At 47.6% G+C, this 17,853-nt stretch overlaps 1 protein-coding gene across 1 annotated transcript in view; it reads right to left on the bottom strand.

The window, feature by feature from the left end:
- The window catches only part of ADGRD1 (adhesion G protein-coupled receptor D1), a 235,142-nt gene that overhangs the window by 84,808 nt on the left and 132,481 nt on the right, over window positions 1-17,853 (bottom strand). The window contains exons 16-17 of the mRNA XM_066609760.1: window positions 11,265-11,368; window positions 620-731 (exon numbers count right to left, since the gene is read on the bottom strand). Of these exons, the coding sequence (XP_066465857.1) occupies window positions 620-731; window positions 11,265-11,368 (216 nt within the window). The remainder of the gene's footprint in view (window positions 1-619; window positions 732-11,264; window positions 11,369-17,853) is intronic.

The raw sequence follows: 17,853 nt of genomic DNA, 5'->3' as shown, positions 1-17,853 counted from the left end.
CTTTTCTCACTGCAAACTCTGTCTTCCTTTGGGCAGATGGCAGCTGCCATTTTTTCCCCCGTGAGCCCCTGGAAATGATGCTATGTCAACAAGATGGCATCATTCCCCGGAGATTAATGAGGAAAACATGGGAGACACCAGCTGCACCAAGGAGTGCCACCACGAGTGGCAGCTTAAATGTACAGTGGACCCTCCTTATCCACTGACAAACCTGTGGCTAGAAGACCTCAGAAGACCTCCTGGACATGAGCGGAAGTGGCTTGCAATCGCATCCAGAGGTATCCTGAGGCACAAGGAGGCATGTCTTCCCTCATAAGTCCTCCCAGACATGACTGGAAGTCACTTCCAGTTCTCACCAGCAAACCAGTTGCGTTACTTACTGTCCGAGAGGCTTCTGAGGAAGCCGGGAGACTGCACTAAACCTTTGGAGGGCAGGGAATGGCCCTCAGTAATTGCATCACTGCACTCCCCCCCCCCACAGATTTCATTATCCACAGAATTTGGTATTCAAGGGGGGGCCTGGAATGTATCCCCCACGAATACCGAGGGCCCACTATAACTTGTATCGCAAGGAAGATTTACAAGTATCACACCAGTCTACCAGATTCCACCAGCTTACCTTTCCAGGGCTGAACTGGAAACTTATCAGGAGTAGAATCTGAGCAACCAAGATGGCAAAAGACAGGTTGGCGTGGATGTGGTATCTCTGGTTACGGATGGTGCTGACAGAGCTGTGGAAAGAAAGTTTGGTTAGCATTCCAGCCAAAAACGAGACCCTGGCAGTTCCACTGCTCGGGGTCTGTGTCCTGTGTATTCACCTTTCAGAAATAAGCTGGACCAGTCTGCCCCCAATACATCTTGCTCAGAAGAACTGATTTGTACATTAAACCAAGTGTTCCAAAAGAGCTCAGCCCCTGCAGGGTGGAATCAGCTGTGGAATCGGGGGGGGGGGGGGAGGACATAATCTCACAGCAGCAACCTCTAAGAATTTTCTGACACTTATTTTTTTTTTGGCTATGAATCAAAGAAAACCATGCCTCCCCTTCTGGGCTTCCCAGTTTATGCACCGCACATCATTTTTTAAAATGGGCCTCTGTCACATCCCAAATCACTGTCCGAGATGCTTCATCTGAGATGCCAAGACAAGGCTGTAGTACAGATTGTTGGCAACCTTCAGTCTCGAAAGACTATGGTATCGCGCTCTGAAAGGTGGTTCTGGAACAGTGTCTAGTGTGGCTGAAAAGGCCAATTCGGGAGTGACAATCCCTTCCACACTGGGAGCAAGTGCAGTCTGTCCCTGGTCTGTCTCCCTGGCTATGGGCCTTCCTTCTTTGCCTCTTTGCCTCAGACTGTTGGCCAAGTGTCTCTTCAAACTGGGAAAGGCCATGCTGCACAGCCTGCCTCCAAGCGGGCCACTCAGAGGCCAGGGTTTCCCACTTGTTGAGGTCCACTCCTAAGGCCTTCAGATTCCTCTTGCAGATGTCCTTGTATTGCAGCTCTGGTCTACCTGTAGGGCGCTTTCCTTGCACGAGTTCTCCATAGAGGAGATTCTTTGGAGATCTGGCCATCATCCATTCTCACAACATGACCGAGCCAACGCAGGCGTCTCTGTTTCAGCAGTGCATACATGCTAGGGATTCCAGCTCGTTCCAGGACTGTGTTGGAGGGCCTGTTCAGGGACCTCCCACAAATACCAAAATCTGCTGATCATTAAATCCATGCGGGGGGACAGTGGTGCAGCACTGCAATAATTTGCTTGTGGGCTGCACCCAGCCCTCTGGAGGTCACATGCAGCCTCATAGACTGCCAGACGTGACCAATTGCTTCTGGTTGCATCCAGGAAGCCTTCTGAGGCTCTCCAGGGCAAGAAGAAGTGCAGTGCCTGTTCCCTTTGTGACAAGCAGGGCAAGGCTGTCTCTGAGCAGTCACAGCTGAATCAAACCTGGAATATGCAGCTGGGGTAGGACCCTTGAGGTCAAGAGATGGAGCAGGTAGAAGACGTTGCTCTGCTGACCAGGCCAGGACAGACACTCCGGATCTTAGTGTTCATACCAAGCCAGAGCAATGCAGTGGCTTCACACGCTGCCAAGGACAGGGGGTGGTATTCCAAATGCCCCTATACCTTTTTGGGCCCAAAAGAGGGCTCCAAGGCTGAGGACACAGATCCAAGTGGCTGCCTAGGTTCAAATCAAGCCTCAGGCCATCGGCTTCCTGGTTCGCACCCTAAAGCCTAACAGTTGCAGCCTAGACTACAAGCAACCTCTGTTTTGGTATAATTAGTTGGTGGAACTCATTGCCACAGGATGTGGTGATGGCACCTAGATGTCTTAAAAAGATTGATGGACAGATTGATGGAGGAAAGGTCCATCAAAGGTTACAAGCCATGATGCTTATATGCAACCTCCGTGTTTTAGAGATGGCCTCTCTCTGAATGCCAGATGGAAGGGAATGGAAATAGGGTACAGGTATCTTGTCTTGGATGCTCCCAGGGGCATCTGGTGGGCCACTAAGAGATACAGAAAGCTGGAACAGATGGGCCTTTGATCCAGCAGGATTCTTCTAATGTCTTAATTCTCACAAACTTCGGAAAACGAATTTTACTTAATTGAAGCTGAAGTAATGTTTTTGTTACATGACCCATTTCAAAGGAAGTTAAAAGGGGAAACGATACTGTGGGGCTACTAACATCGCTACCTGTAATTCCAAGAGACAAGCCCTGTTGAGTGGTGTTGACAACTGCCAAGCAATACACAAGACTTGAACTTCAAATGCAGCCTTGCTATCCCAGAAGGCCACTGGGAGAAAGAACTGATTGTCTTGTTGTCATCTTACCGCATGGAGAATTTGCTACATCCCACTCATCTGATCTTGCAGGGACTCTGCCCTGGACCACAGCACATCTCTAATGAGCCCCTTCTAGTGACAAGGGTACAAAATTACTTTTTAACGCCAAAGCAAATGCTACGGGCACTCAGGAAGTCAGCCAGTTCTTAATCTCAACCAGCTCTGGATGTCTTCCGTCTTTTGATGGATCATCATTCCCTACAGGCAGTGCGCTAGTTCTAAAATCCAGCTTGCACAATCTTACCCACCATCCACAGAAATTATACATGTACAGTGGGCCCTCAGTATCTGTGGGGGCTCGTTCCAAGACCCTCCCCCCATGGAGACCAAAATATGCAGATGCTGGAGTCCCAGATAAAGGGGGTCAGTCAAAACAGACATGTTTTGAGCCCTTGCCAAAAGGCCAAGATGGGGTAGTTCTCAGTTCCCCAGAATTTCATAGTTGTGACACCACTATAGAGAAGGTTCGCCCCCATGCCGCCATCCCTCTAACTTGGGATGAAGGCAGCATTTGAAAGAGAGCCCCTTCAGAAGATCTAAGAGAGTGGGCTGGAATGTATGGAAGAAAGCAGTTCCTCAGGTAACTTGGATCAAAACCATGAAAGGCTGGGCATCTAAATGGGCAGGAGGTCTGGTCTAGAGGGTAGAGCCTCCATTTGCCTGAAGATAACATCCACAAGGTCGCCAGTTCGAGGCCACCGGCACCCTGAAGGAGACCTTGAAGCAGCTGACAAGCTGAGCCAAGTTATTGCATCTGCTCTGAGCGTGGGAGGATGGAGGCCAGAATGTGAAACCAGATCAGAAAGAAACATCTGAAATGTTGTGGTCTTGAAAGATAGAACCTTCTTTCAGTTGTAAAAACCCCTATGGGGATTTAAATAGCCTGCCTATGTAAACCGCCTTGAATAAAGTCTTGAATAAAGACCAAGAAAGGAGGTATATAAATACCTGTATTATTGGTATTGGCAACCTTCAGTCTCGAAAGACTATGGTATCGCGTTCTGAAAGGTGGTTCTGGCACAGCGTCTAGTGTGGCTGAAAAGGCCAATCCGGGAGTGACAATCCCTTCCACACCGGGAGCAAGTGCAGTCTGTCCCTGGTCTGTCTCCCTGGCTATGGGCCTTCCTTCTTTGCCTCTTAGCCTCAGACTGTTGGCAAAGTGTCTCTTCAAACTGGGAAAGGCCATGCTGCACAGCCTGCCTCCAAGCAGGCCGCTCAGAGGCCAGGGTTTCCCACTTGTTGAGGTCCATCCCTAAGGCCTTCAGATCCCTCTTGCAGATGTCCTTGTATCGCAGCTGTGGTCTACCTGTAGGGCGCTTTCCTTGCACGAGTTCTCCATAGAGGAGATCCTTTGGGATCCGACCATCATCCATTCTCACGACATGACCAAGCCAACGCAGGCATCTCTGTTTCAGCAGTGAATACATGCTACGGATTCCAGCACGTTCCAGGACTGTGTTGTTTGGAACTTTGTCCTGCCAGGTGATGCCGAGGAAGCGTCGGAGGCAGCGCATGTGGAAAGCGCTCAGTTTCCTCTCCTGTTGTGAGCGAAGAGTCCATGACTCGCTGCAGTACAGAAGTGTACTCAGGACGCAAGCTCTGTAGAGCTGGATCTTGGTATGTTCCGTCAGCTTCTTGTTGGACCAGACTCTCTTTGTGAGTCTGGAAAACGTGGTAGCTGCTTTACCGATGCGCTTGTTTAGCTCGGTATCGAGAGAAAGAGTGTCGGAGATCGTTGAGCCAAGGTACACAAAGTCATGGACAACCTCCAGTTCATGCGCAGATTGTAATGCAGGGAGGTGAGTCCACATCCTGAACCAGGACCTGTGTTTTCTTCAGGCTGATTGTCAGTCCAAAATCTTGGCAGGCCTTGCTAAAACGATCCATGAGCTGCTGGAGATCTTTGGCAGAGTGGGTAGTGACAGCTGCATCGTCGGCAAAGAGGAAGTCACGCAGACATTTCAGCTGGACTTCAGCTGGATTTCAGCTGTATTATTATTATTATTATTATTATTATTAAATCTTGAGCTGCTCGGAGAACAGGGCTGCCATGGCGCCAAAATGGCTACCACTACAGCCTGAGCACAACCAGGCAGCCCATGGCAGCTCTTCAGGGGAAGGTGACTTCCCCCACGCAAGGGAAGTAGCCCTGCAATGAGGTTACTCAATTCTGCGGCAGATTTTGAGCCAGCGCAGAATCAGAGAGCCCCATGTCAGGCCGTGCAGCCTGACATGGGGCTCAGGATCCAGTGGAGCCCCACTCTCCTCCTGCCCCACTCTCTCCCCCGCCACACCTTCACCCTGCCCTCCCCTGCCTTCCCCACCCCAGAACACCTCCTCCCAACCTCCCCCCTCACCCCACTCACCTCTCCATTGCCCAGCAGTTCAGGAACTAGATGTGCCTTTCTAAGGCCTCCAGTAGGCCTTCTAAGCCCTGGAGGAGGCCATGCACAGCTTTCTCAACCCTCAGAAGGTCTATCAGAGGCTTTAGAGAGGCACTCTGTTGTTTGCCTCTCGTGGCCTCCCAGGGTCTCAGAAGGCCTCTGAAAAGCATCCCCTGACACTCCCCAAGGTGTCGCACCCCAAGACAAGTGCCTTTCTAAGGTCTTGCAGGGTGTTTAAAAATTTGTACCCCCAGGTGCCAAATGGCTTGCCACTGGTTTGGCGCTTGAAGAATGACAGATATTAAATAGACTGACCAGCAGCAGGTTCACAAGGAATAGACCTACCAAGGAAAATCATAACCAAGAGTCAAGCTTATTAAACAGTGAAACTCAAACAGAGAAAGGGGATCATGATAAGACATATCCATTTCCATTTTCTCTGTATCACTGTCCACACTTAGGTGGATTTATGGGTCTCTCTCAGAGGCACGTCACCCTAAATCAGTTCACAATTAACCGCCGCTGGCCTGATCCTCATTTGGGAGAGAGCTGGGAGCACCTCCCTGGAAAGCAATGAGGCTTCAAACCCAGTGAGGTGGTCAGAGAATCTGGCCAACCTTTTCCATATTTATATCAAACCCAGCAGTTCATAAATACTGCATTGTGCTTTTATCTACATATGGGTGGGTTTTCTATAAATATGGAAATCTGGTGTTTATCGCTTGCTTCCCAAATCACATTACAGTTCCAGCTTTGGGAGGTTGAAGAAATACTCATAAAAACATAAGAACACAGGAACAGCTCTGCTGGATCAGGCCAAAGGCTCATTGAGTCCAGCTTCCTGTATCTCACAGTGGCCTACCAGACGCCTAGGGAGCACACAAGACAACAAGAGACCTGCATCCTGGTGCGTTCCCTTGCATCTGGCATTCTGACATAGCCCATTTCTAAAAACAGGAGGTTGCATGTTCCCATCATGGCTTGTAATCTGTGATAGACTTTCCCCCATCAATCTGTCCAATACCCTTTTAAAGGCATCTATGCCAGGTACCATCACCGCATCCTATGACAAGGAGTTCCACAGATTAATTACACACTGGGTAGAAAAGATTTTCTTTTGTCTGTTCTAACTCTCCTGACACTCAATTTTAATGGATGTCCCCTGGTTCTGAGAGGGAAAAGATCTTCCCCCGATCCACCCCGGCTTCATTTTGTATGTTTCAATCATGTCCCCCCACAGGTGCCTTTTTTTCTAGACTGAAGAGCCGCAAATGCTGTAGCCTTTCCTCAGAAGGGAGGTGCCCCAACCCAGTAATCATTCTGATCACTCTCCTACTCACTGTAGAAGGTAGTGGGCCCTGGGTTTTATCTAACAGACCTGTCCTGGTTTGCAGACCTCTCAGTGGGAGGGGAAGGTGGGTCTCTCCAAGCCAGCTTGCATCTCTCCAAGTCTTTGTTCTTTCAGGCTGAAGAGTCAAAGAGGGCTTTCAAAATGCCAGAAGTTCAAAAACATGTGAGCTGGCTTTTCAAAAAGGCATTTATATACAGCAGGGGTCCCCAAACCTGTAGGGCACCACCAAAATTCTGAGATGGAATTCTGGAGAACAAGCCCCATGAGAAAAAAATTGAGGGAACTTGGTAGGTTTTGTCTGGAGAAGGCTTAGAGGCTCAGGGGGGATGTGATGGTGCTCTTCAAATACCCGAAGGGCTGGCATATGGAAGAAGGAACACTTTTGTTCTCAACTGCCCCTAAGAGAAGAAATAGATCCAAAGGGTACAAACTGCAGGAGAGGAGATTCCAGTTGGACATCAGGAAGAAATTTCATTTCTGGGCATCTCACTTCAAGAAAGATGCAGCCAAACTAGAGCAGGTTCCAAGAAGAGTGACAAGGATGATCAGAGGGCTGGAGAACAAACCCTACAAGGAAAGGGAACTTGGTATGTTCAGCCTGGAGAAAAGAAGGCTGAGAGGGTGCTGTGGGAAGAGATTCCTGTTGGACATCAGGAAGAAATTCTGGACATCAGGGCTGTTCAGCAGTGGAAGAGATTGCCGGGGGGGGGGGGAGAGTTCTCCCTCACTGGAGAGCTTCAGGCAGAGGCTCAACAAGCACCTGCTGGAAATGCTCTAGGAGGTTTTCCTGCTACAGGCAGGGGGTTGGACTAGATGACCTTGTGGGATCCCTTCCAACTCTCACAGACACCACTGCAAAATGGCTGCTGCAGGTTTTGATACATGCACCAGGTGGCTGCTGAGGGACCAGGGCCCTGTACAAAATGGTTGGGGTTGGGCACAAAATGAGATCTCATACATATGCACAACACATCTGGCATCCATCCACATGCATGAACCACACAGACACACACACACACACTACCTATCAATTCCTCCATCCATAAGCATGCAGGCATCAGCAAACACCTTTGTGCAGTGCTTCTCAAACTGTGGGTCAGGACCCACTAGGTGGGTCCCGAGCCCATTTCAGGTGGGTCCCCGTTCATTTCAATATTTATATTTACTATATTAGACTTGATGTTACCCTGGTATGTACTGAATTTAGAGAAATGTGACAGACCTGTACAAGCTACTGTTTACATCCTTTTAACAATAATAATAAATGGGACTTACTCCTGGGTGTGGGTGGGATTGCAGTTTAGGATTGTTAAAAATTTCCCTGCTTGATGATGTCACTTCCGGTCATGACATCACTTCCGGTGGGTCCTGACAGATTCTTATTCTGAAAAGTGGGTCCCGGTGCTACATGTGTGAGAACCACTGCCTTAAGTGGTATACTCAATGTAGACAATATAAAGACAAAGTCTGTTTCTGGCATCTACCTCAAGTAGCTTCCACTCCAGATTTTGCAGTCCCACATTACAGTCCAGCTTTTAAGCATGGATTGGACCTGATTCTAGAGGCATCTTTTCAGGAATCTCCCAGGAAAAATCTGACCAGCAACACTGTAAGTGTATCCCATTCTTTTTCCTTCAGTTTGTTGATTAGTGCAAGGTTGTAACCAGGCAATTTTCTAAATAGGCTATATTTAGGCTATAATTTCTCAGACAGTGTAATCTAATTGTTTAACGAAGAGCTGGTTATCATCATAAAGGGCAGGGTGAGATCATCTGAAATAATGAAATTAATTGCACAATTGTGCACATGTGTTTTTTAACAATTAAAAATAATGAGGTGTTTAGTCTGTGTGTATATTTGGGGGGGGGGGAAGAATAAGACATGCACAAATTTGTTCTACTCTGACACTCCAGAATCCAGATTTCATACCAGACTCTAATTGAAACAGAACGAGAATCACATAACATTTTATTCCACTCATCTCCAATAACAACCTTGATCCAGCACCAACAGAAAACACTGGCACGCACAATGAATTCTGCACACACCAAGGGTGCACTGCGGACAATGCTCTATATCAGTGGTTCCCAAACTTACCTGGGTCACAATAGCCTACCCCCAACAGCCTCTGAGCAGGGCACCACCATCTTGGATCTTGTGAGAGATCATCTTGGATCTTGTGAGAGATCATGAGATCCAAAGTGGTGGCGCCCAAATCTAACAAGTTTCCTGAGATCCAAGGTGGTGGTGCTTAAAAGATTTGGGTGCTGCCATCTTAGATCCCATGAAATCTCATTAAATCCAAGATGGTGGCACCTGGGGGAACAGGCAGGAGGCAGTGGCATAGCTAATGATCGTGTAGCCCAGTGCCAAGCTCAAAATGATGCCCCGGAAGTGATGTCACAACCGGAAATGACGTCACACCTGGGCTTGTGAAAATTGAGGGGAAAACCTGCCTCCTTCCCCCAGAAGCTCACCACCCACTTGCTCTGCTGCCACCCCCCAGTCAGTGGCATAGCTGAGGTATCCAACTACTACCTGGGGTGAAAGAAGATTTTGTAGCACCCCTCCACAACAAAATCAGATTTAATGAAGTAAGTAAAAAGTGTGCCCCTTATTGGTTAGAGACACTGTGCTGGGGTGTAGAGGGATGGTTATTCTCCCCCTGCTAAATATAAGAGGAGCACCACTTGAAAAAGTGCCTCTACATCCAGTTAGCAGGATAACTGTATTATGATACATGGAAATGAGACCTGACTCATATTAGCAACTTATTGGTTCCATGCTGTGTCATAATAACATCTCATTGGCTCTCAGAACAATCAGTCTCATAGGTCAGTTTTGAGTTAAGGAAATTCTTTCTGTTCTATAAGGCAGTTGTGTTTTCATTTTCTGGTTAATTGGTCATAACTTTTGATAGAATAAAGATATTTTGATGAGGTTTGATTCATTGCATTCTGCATTAAATTACCTTTCCAATGATATATAGCATGATGGTATTATTCATACGTACCAATTTTTTCACAATTTTGGCCACTAGTGTCAAGCTCACCTTGTTGCCCCCTAAAGCTTGTTGCCTGGTGCATCTGCTACCCCCTGCACCCTCTTAGCTATTCCACTGGTAGAAAGGTGATCAGGGACATCTAGCAGCACCCCTGTACCAACATCTTTCTTTACCTATAATTCAATATTCCCAGCTCTACCGCTGTCTCCAGTGATGTGTCTCCTACATAACAACAACAACAGGTATTTATATACCGCCTTTCTTGGTCTTTATTCAAGACTTTATTCAAGGCGGTTTACATAGGCAGGCTTTATTAAATCCCTTATTAAATAGGGATTTTTACCATTTCAAAGAAGTTTCTTTCTTTCAAGAACGACTACATTCAAGGTGTTTCATTCCAATCTGGCTTCACATTCTGGCCTCCACCCTCCCACGCTCAAAGCAGATGGAATTGCTCGGCTTCAGCTTGTCAGCTGCTCCAAGGTTGCACGGTGCCGGTGGCCTCAAACTGGCGACCTTGTGGATGTTATCTTCAGGCAGACGGAGGCTCTACCCTCTAGACCAGACCTCCTGCCTTATAAGAGGGGGGACGGACAAAAAACTACCCATGCTACTGCCCTGACCCCTCCACCACCACCACCAAAGAACCCACAGGAGAATTTGACCAAAGGTCTCCATGAGTTAGGTACCAGCACTACAGTAGCCTCACATTTGTCCATAAAACATATATGGTGGGCCCTCCATGGGCCCACAAAACATATATGGTGGAACCTCCATGGGGTTCCATTCCAGGACACACAACCTCCCCCCCAAATACCAAAATCTTGGGATGATGGAGTCCGCGAGTGGGCAGGGATATGGTGCTGCAATTACTCATGTTAGGGCTGCATCAGGGTCATGGCCTGCTCCCCAAGCCTCGTCGCCTCCTCACAAGGTCCCCTGGACACAACTAGAAGCCACTTCTGGTTGTGTCCTTCTGAGGAGGCAGGGAAGTCCAGAGAGTGGCTTGCAGGCCTCCCTGCACCTCAGAACACCTCCCAGATGTGACTGGAAGTGGTCACATCTGGTCATGCCTAGGAGACCTTCTGAGCACAAACTCAGCATCTGCAGATGATGGAATCTGTGAATGCCAGGTCCATGGATAACGAGGAGCCACTGTAGTCCCACCTGTGATCAGGTCCACCCCCCATCTCACGATCACACAGCTGCGCTTCAATCCCTCGCACTCTCTCTTCACAGTCCAGTGGGCTCAACCCTCTGCCCATTTACCCCGAAATAAGTGCCACTGTGTTCAAGAAGCTTTGCTTCCACGTTGGCACTCACACCATCAAAGCCGAGCACCTCCCCCACCCCGAACTTTGCCAGGCAATTGCAGAAACCTACAAAGAATAACTGGCAAGGAAATAGCGTGCTATTTAAAGCACTTCCTCATTTTCAGGAAATTAAAGTAATTTAGCCCAGACCCAACCAGCTGTTACAAATATATATGGAGAATCTAATTAAAGTGGTTTAAGGAATTAATAACCTTTTATGAAACTCTCAACACCTGAGAGCATCCAGTCCAGTAACCTGAAATGGAACATCTTTCCCCCCCCTTTTTTTTTTAAGAACATCTGAGTCTCTGTATTTCCCTGGCGATATTGGCTCAGTGAGTAGGGGGAAAAAAGTCAAAATTACTTACGAGAGGATGGCGAACGTGACAAGGGTGATAGTTAAACAGAAGATGGACAGGGAGCAGCCGATGTAACTGATGGAGGACAGCGCCATCTGGTGTCCCTTGGTTAACTGTGAACGGAGAAAAAGAACAAAAGGCCCCTTTGAACGGATTGCATTAAGCCAGTCGTTTACCACTGATTCATAGTGTTAGCAAAAACAACAACAAGGCCAGACAAAAAGGGAAGCAGGCTGGAAACTGTTTGTCAAAGCAGCGCAGAGAAATGCAGGACCATCCAGCTCATGGCAGGGGGTGAGCCTGCAAACCTCTCTCTCGGAGGCTTGCAAATGGGTTTTGTCGTATCACATAAGCCGAGCAGACTCATGCCGTTCTCAAGGAGGGGCAGTAGCTCAGGGGGTAGAGCGCTCTCCTTGCATGCAGAAGGGCTTCGGTTCAATCCCTGGGATCTCTATGAAGGGCTAGGAAAATTCCTCCCTTGAAGAGCCACACTGAGCTCAATGGACCCAGGGACTTGGAATTAAGTTGTTGGCAACCTTCAGTCTCGAAAGACTCTGGTATCGCGCTCTGAATGGTGGTTCTGGAACAGCGTCTAGTGTGGCTGAAAAGGCCAATTCGGGAGTGACAATCCCTTCCACAGCAGGAGCAAGTGCAGTCTGTCCCTGGTCTGTCTCCCTGGCTATGGGCCTTCCTTCTTTGCCTCTTAGCCTCAAACTGTTGGCAAAGTGTCTCTTCAAACTGGGAAAAGGCCATGCTGCACAGCCTGCCTCCAAGCGGGCCGCTCAGAGGCCAGGGTTTCCCACCTGTTGAGGTCTACTCCTAAGGCCTTCAGATCCCTCTTGCAGATGTATCAAAGCTGTGGTCTACCTGTAGGGTGCTTTCCTTGCACGAGTTCTCCATAGAGGAGATCCTTGGAATTAAGAACACAACAACATCAGAAGACTCCTGCTGGATCAAACCTAAGGCTCAGCTTCACAGTGGTCCACCAGATGTCTCAGGGAGTACTCAAGACAACAAAATCCCTGCATCCTGTGGTCACCGATTGCACCTGGCGTGTCAGAGATAGTCTTCTAAAACCAGGAGGCTGCATTTGTCCATCACGGCATGTAACCTGTGATGGACATTTCTTCTGTCCCATCCCCTTTGAAAGGCATCTATACTGTTAATAATAATAAAAGTACTGTTAATAAGAATAATAATCTAGGCCAAACGCCATCACCACATCCTGTGGCAAGGAGTTCCACAGACTAATGACACACTACATAAACAACTGCTTTCTTTTGTCTGCTCTAAATCTCCCGACATTCAGTTTTAGTGGATGTCTCCTTTAGTGCGTAGAAGGCAGATATACCTCATCACCTTAGATGATAAATGATGGATTGCAACATGTGTTCTTGATGGCATGTTTCATCTGCTGTGCCAAAGCCTATAAAACTTGGGTGATTAAAGAAAAAAAATTACTGTATAAATAACTAGATAAAATTATGGAAGGGAAGATTGGCTACGGGTGGGGTGGAGTGCTTGGGCCAAACCCAGTCCTGAGCCCTCCCTGATACTTGCTTGGGTACACACATTACCACCTCGCACACACATACACACATAGTGAGAGAGGGAATGGAGAGGGGGGAACGGAGATGCGTGATCTCTGAGGGGGCATCTCAAGGCTCCTTCAGCGCTAAAAGGCCTCCATTTCAAGATCACCACTTGGGGGAAGAGCAAACCTGGAGGATATGCTCTGGTAGTGCCAGTGCATCAAAGAAGAGGCATTCTCCTCTGAGACCCTCCTCTCTATCACCCTGACCCTGCTGGAAAATTTGGTATGCCTCAAGGGTCAGCCAGTTGGGCCACAGAGCATCTCAGCCTGTGTCTGATCTGGTGCATCTGAAACTTTCCCTGAAGGTGAAACTGTCCATGACTATTTCCTGAATGCGCCTTCCTGTCCAGATTCAGCATTGAATCTGAATGTCAAATGCTCTGAATGTCAAATGCTCTGAATGTCAAATGCTAGGGATAATCAACTGGGGGATAGGACCCAGTTAGACCCATTGCTCCCAATTGAGCCCCATACCTAAGCATCCCTAAGCATACCTAAGCATCCTAAGTATAATGCCGTTGTACAAATCGATGGTAAGGCCACACCTGGAGTATTGTGTCCAGTTCTGGTCGCCACATCTCAAAAAAGACATAGTGGAAATGGAAAAGGTGCAAAAGAGAGCAACTAAGATGATTACAGGGCTGGGGCACCTTCCTTATGAGGAAAGGCTACGGCGTTTGGGCCTCTTCAGCCTAGAAAAGAGACGCCTGAGGGGGGACATGATTGAGACATACAAAATTATGCAGGGAATGGACAGAGTGGATAGGGAGATGCTCTTTACACTCTCACATAATACCAGAACCAGGGGACATCCACTAAAATTGAGTGTTGGGCGGGTTAGGACAGACAAAAGAAAATATTTCTTTACTCAGCGTGTGGTCGGTCTGTGGAACTCCTTGCCACAGGATGTGGTGATGGCGTCTAGCCTAGACGCCTTTAAAAGGGGATTGGACAAGTTTCTGGAGGAAAAATCCATTATGGGGTACAAGCCATGATGTGTATGCGCAACCTCCTGATTTTAGAAATGGGCTATGTCAGAATGCCAGATGCAAGGGAGGGCACCAGGATGAGGTCTCTTGTTATCTGGTGTGCTCCCTGGGGCATTTGGTGGGCCGCTGTGAGATACAGGAAGCTGGACTAGATGGGCCTATGGCCTGATCCAGTGGGGCTGTTCTTATGTTCTTATCCCCCATAATCTAGTCTGGTATGCAATTTCATATTAAAATGTGCTTTGATCCATTTTGGTCCATTATGTGCTCTTCTAAAGTGCACGTTTTGACTGCCATCCTAACCACATCCTAACTACACTTACCTGAGAGTAAGCCCTAGGACTTACTTCTGAGTAGACATGCATAGGACTGGGCTCTGAGATTGCTTGAAGAAGATAAGAAGAGCCCTGCTGGATCAAGCCAAAAGCCACTCTGAGTCAACTTCCTGTATCTCACAGTGGCCCACCAGATTCCTCCAGGAGCACACAAGCGACCTGCATCCCGGCGCCCTCCCTTGCACCTGGCATTCTTTCTATCCTACAATAGAGATATAAAGTCTACCATAAAGTTTACTTCTATCTCTAAGATTCTATAGACCTTGGCTGTGAACCTGAGGGCTGGCAAAAAAATACTTCCATGGGGCCCTGCAGCTCCTAAGGTCAGCCGGGGGGGGGGGGATCTGTTTCCTTTGTGCCCTCCTTTTGGGACTTCCCTCAGTTTCCACTTGAATTCTTTTTCTCTGCCACACAAGCATCTCCCAAAGTGACCAATTACCATACACTTCAAGACAGCAATTTCAGGCAAGAACATGAAGCCATTTGCAGACCTGCCACATTTAAAAACATCAGTCTCTGAAAACACAAGCCATTGCTGCCAAGAAGGACACATCCAACCCTCTTAATCAGTTAGATGTCAACTAGCAGGTGTTCTCCTTAGAGCCAGGTGAGGCTGGCTGGTGGTTCGAGAAATTTATGCTGTGATACAATTAGATAGGGGAGCTCCAGACAGTATTTCCCCCCATGCCCTGCCTTCGTAACCTCCCTCCATTGGTGAAGATGTGGGAAAAGGGTGACTTGAGAGGGTGCAACACATAAAACAGACCTCATTGCCAACACTGGTTGGACAAATTAGGTTTTCACACTTCCTCCAACTGAAGAATTCCCTTCTGCAAGAAGGCAGCTTCTTCAGAGGAAAGCATCCTATGGGTCCAACTCATGGGTAACACCAGGGCTTTTTTGTAATAGAACGCACCGGAACGGCATTCCGGTACCTTTTTTTCCCCTTTCACTGAGGGAGGGATTCGAACCTCTGACCTCGTGCTCCACCTTTTTTTTTTTTTTAAACTGTGGGCTAGGGGGGGATTCGAACCTCTGACCTCGTGCTCCACAGCCCAGCACTCTCTCCATTGGGCTATAGGAAAGCCTGAAGTCAAAGTGCTCAGAACTAAGCTCTTGAGCCCAGCTGGTGGCCATCAGCGCCTCAAGTATTAGTTCCAAACACTTTGAGTCTAAGAGTTCCTATGGCTCAAGTCTGTGGAGTCAGAGGCTAGGGATTCAAATCCCTACGAGGAAGAATTTTATTTTTTTTTAGGAGGGGAGGTGCTCCATGGCTGCAAAATATAAAGGTTGGTTGCCAGTTGCCAAAAGGGGGGCCAGTTGAGGCTGCAAAACTCCTCAAAGTTCAGTTTAAAAATAAATAAATAAATAAATAAATAAATAAATAAATAACAAGTTGTGAGTTCCTGCACCTTTTTTTTTTTCTTTTTTCTTTTTTTTTGCAAAAAAAGCACTGGGTAACACCATATATTTTGGTGCCTTAAACATTAAACCTAATCTGGGACATATTTGGGAAGCGGATTCTAAAATGGCATCAGTTTTTCCCTATCAACTCTAGTTCTGGAGATACCCACCTTAGATACTGATTTAACCAGTCATCTGCACATCAGCATCTAAGGGCCCAATCCTCAGGTTAGGCTGGCTCAAGTCACTTGCGCCAACCCAGGGGTGTCACTTAAGAGTTGGGGTGGCTAATGCAAGGAGTCGCATGCCTCCCCACGCTGGATCCAGACCTGGCATGAAAAGATTGCATCAGCTAAGCTCAGCCGATGCAGGGACCTGGGGTGCAAGGGAGGGGGTGGGAGGGAGGGGTGGGGGAAGGTGGGTGGCGGGTGTTTCCAGGGGTGGACGGTTTGGGGAGCTGGAGGTGGGGCCAGGATCCAACAGTTATGCCAGATCCTAACCCCATTCCCGGGCAGCCTGGGGCAGTCCCATGCTGCTTGGTTTTGCGCTACCTTTTGAGGTGACACAGATCTGAGTAGCCCTATTGGGCTGCTGTGGCTTTACCCAGGGTAAGCGGAAGCGATTCCCCTTGCCCTGGGCTGAGCTGCTTTTAGCCCCAATCCTGCCTTGGATGCAGCTCAGGCCTATCAGCCTGCCTAACATAAAAACAGCCCCACTGGATCAGGCCATAGGCCCATCTAGTCCAGCTTCCTGTATCTCACAGCAGCCCACCAAATGCCCCAGGGAGCACACCAGATAACAAGAGACCTGCAAGGCCTCCTGGGAATTGTAGTTTAAGAACATAAGAACAGCCCCACTGGATCAGGCCATAGGCCTATCTAGTCCAGCTTCCTGTATCTCACAGCGGCCCACCAAATGCCCCAGACAGGGCAGGATATGATTGGGCTGCATGATAGGCATGCAGTATCTCCAAAACAAGAGCCAATACGGCCAAACTGATGTTATTCTTGGAATCAGCACCCCAAATATATCCAAGAATAGGTCCAACATCCAAAGTACCAGAAAACATTTTGTTGTTGTTGGGCAGTGTAATAAAACTAAAAATGGATGGGGGGGGGGGGTTTGAGACTTTTGCCTCTTACTCAGTACTCCCTGAATACTTAGCGGTGCTCCCTGAATACTCAGTGGAGACTTTTCCACACCTCACTGTCGTGGTCCCAAAATAACGTGGCTTTTGGTGGAGAAGGCACCCAGACAAAAGCGGATCAACTTAGGGCGCAATCCTAACCCCTTATGTCAGTGTTTTCCAGCACTGACATAAGGGGTTAGGATTGGGCCCTCACTTTGCGTATGTAGATCAGTGATGCAGACCCAAATCCAGTAATGTGCTTGCAAGTCGGACTTAAGCCATCAATCACTGACTTGGACTTGACTTGAGAATGAGAGGCAGTGACTCAACTTGGGACTCAAAGCCATTTTTGCGCGCGCATTTCAGCAAGGACTCAGGACTTGAGACTTGATTCAAGACTTGGGGTTAGGGACTTGAGCACATCACTGATGCTGTTCCCAGCCATCAGCAACTAAAAAGTGGCACCAATGACAAAAAAAAAATAGGTAAATAAGTATCTCTGAATAAGAAGCACTTTGAATTGGAAAGGGGCTTCTGTTCTGTTTATGAGTCTTTATTAAAAACACCACTAAAATTGTTTCATTTTTTATAATTCCAACGACGAGTGTTTATTAGAGGAACTCTTTGCATTATTGGCTCTCAATTATTTAGAGTGCTATTTTAAATTTTTCATGCAAAGACCGCTTTCTTTTTTCTTAAATGATGCCACCAGAGAGAGAGGACAAAAAAACCAACAAATCCCATGTGTTAATAAAGGACAAGAGCATCATTAATAGATAATAGACACTGAAAGGGAGAAATCAAATCCCAGATGCTCATTGTCATATAAAACTTTATGCAAAATTTGAGTTAATAACTATATGCCTGGGTCTCTCTCTCTCTCTCTCTCTCTCTCTCTCTCTCTCTCTCTCTCTCTCTCTCTCTCTCTCGTAATTATCCACTCACTGTATCATCAGTTTGTGAACAGGCATTTTTCTACATTAGAAAGGTAGGGGATTACAAATCCCCTAGATCAGTGTTTCTCAAACTGTGGGTCGTGAGCCAATTTCAGGCGGGTCCCCATTCATTACAATATTTTATTTTTTAATATATTTGACTGGTATGTGATTGCATTTTCGGAAATGTTACAGATCTGTACTTTTAACAG

This window comes from Tiliqua scincoides, chromosome 14 (genome assembly GCF_035046505.1).
Source record: "Tiliqua scincoides isolate rTilSci1 chromosome 14, rTilSci1.hap2, whole genome shotgun sequence".
Taxonomy (NCBI): domain Eukaryota; kingdom Metazoa; phylum Chordata; class Lepidosauria; order Squamata; family Scincidae; genus Tiliqua; species Tiliqua scincoides.
Note: the sequence above shows the minus strand (reverse complement) of the source record. Positions and strands in the feature narration are given on the sequence as shown.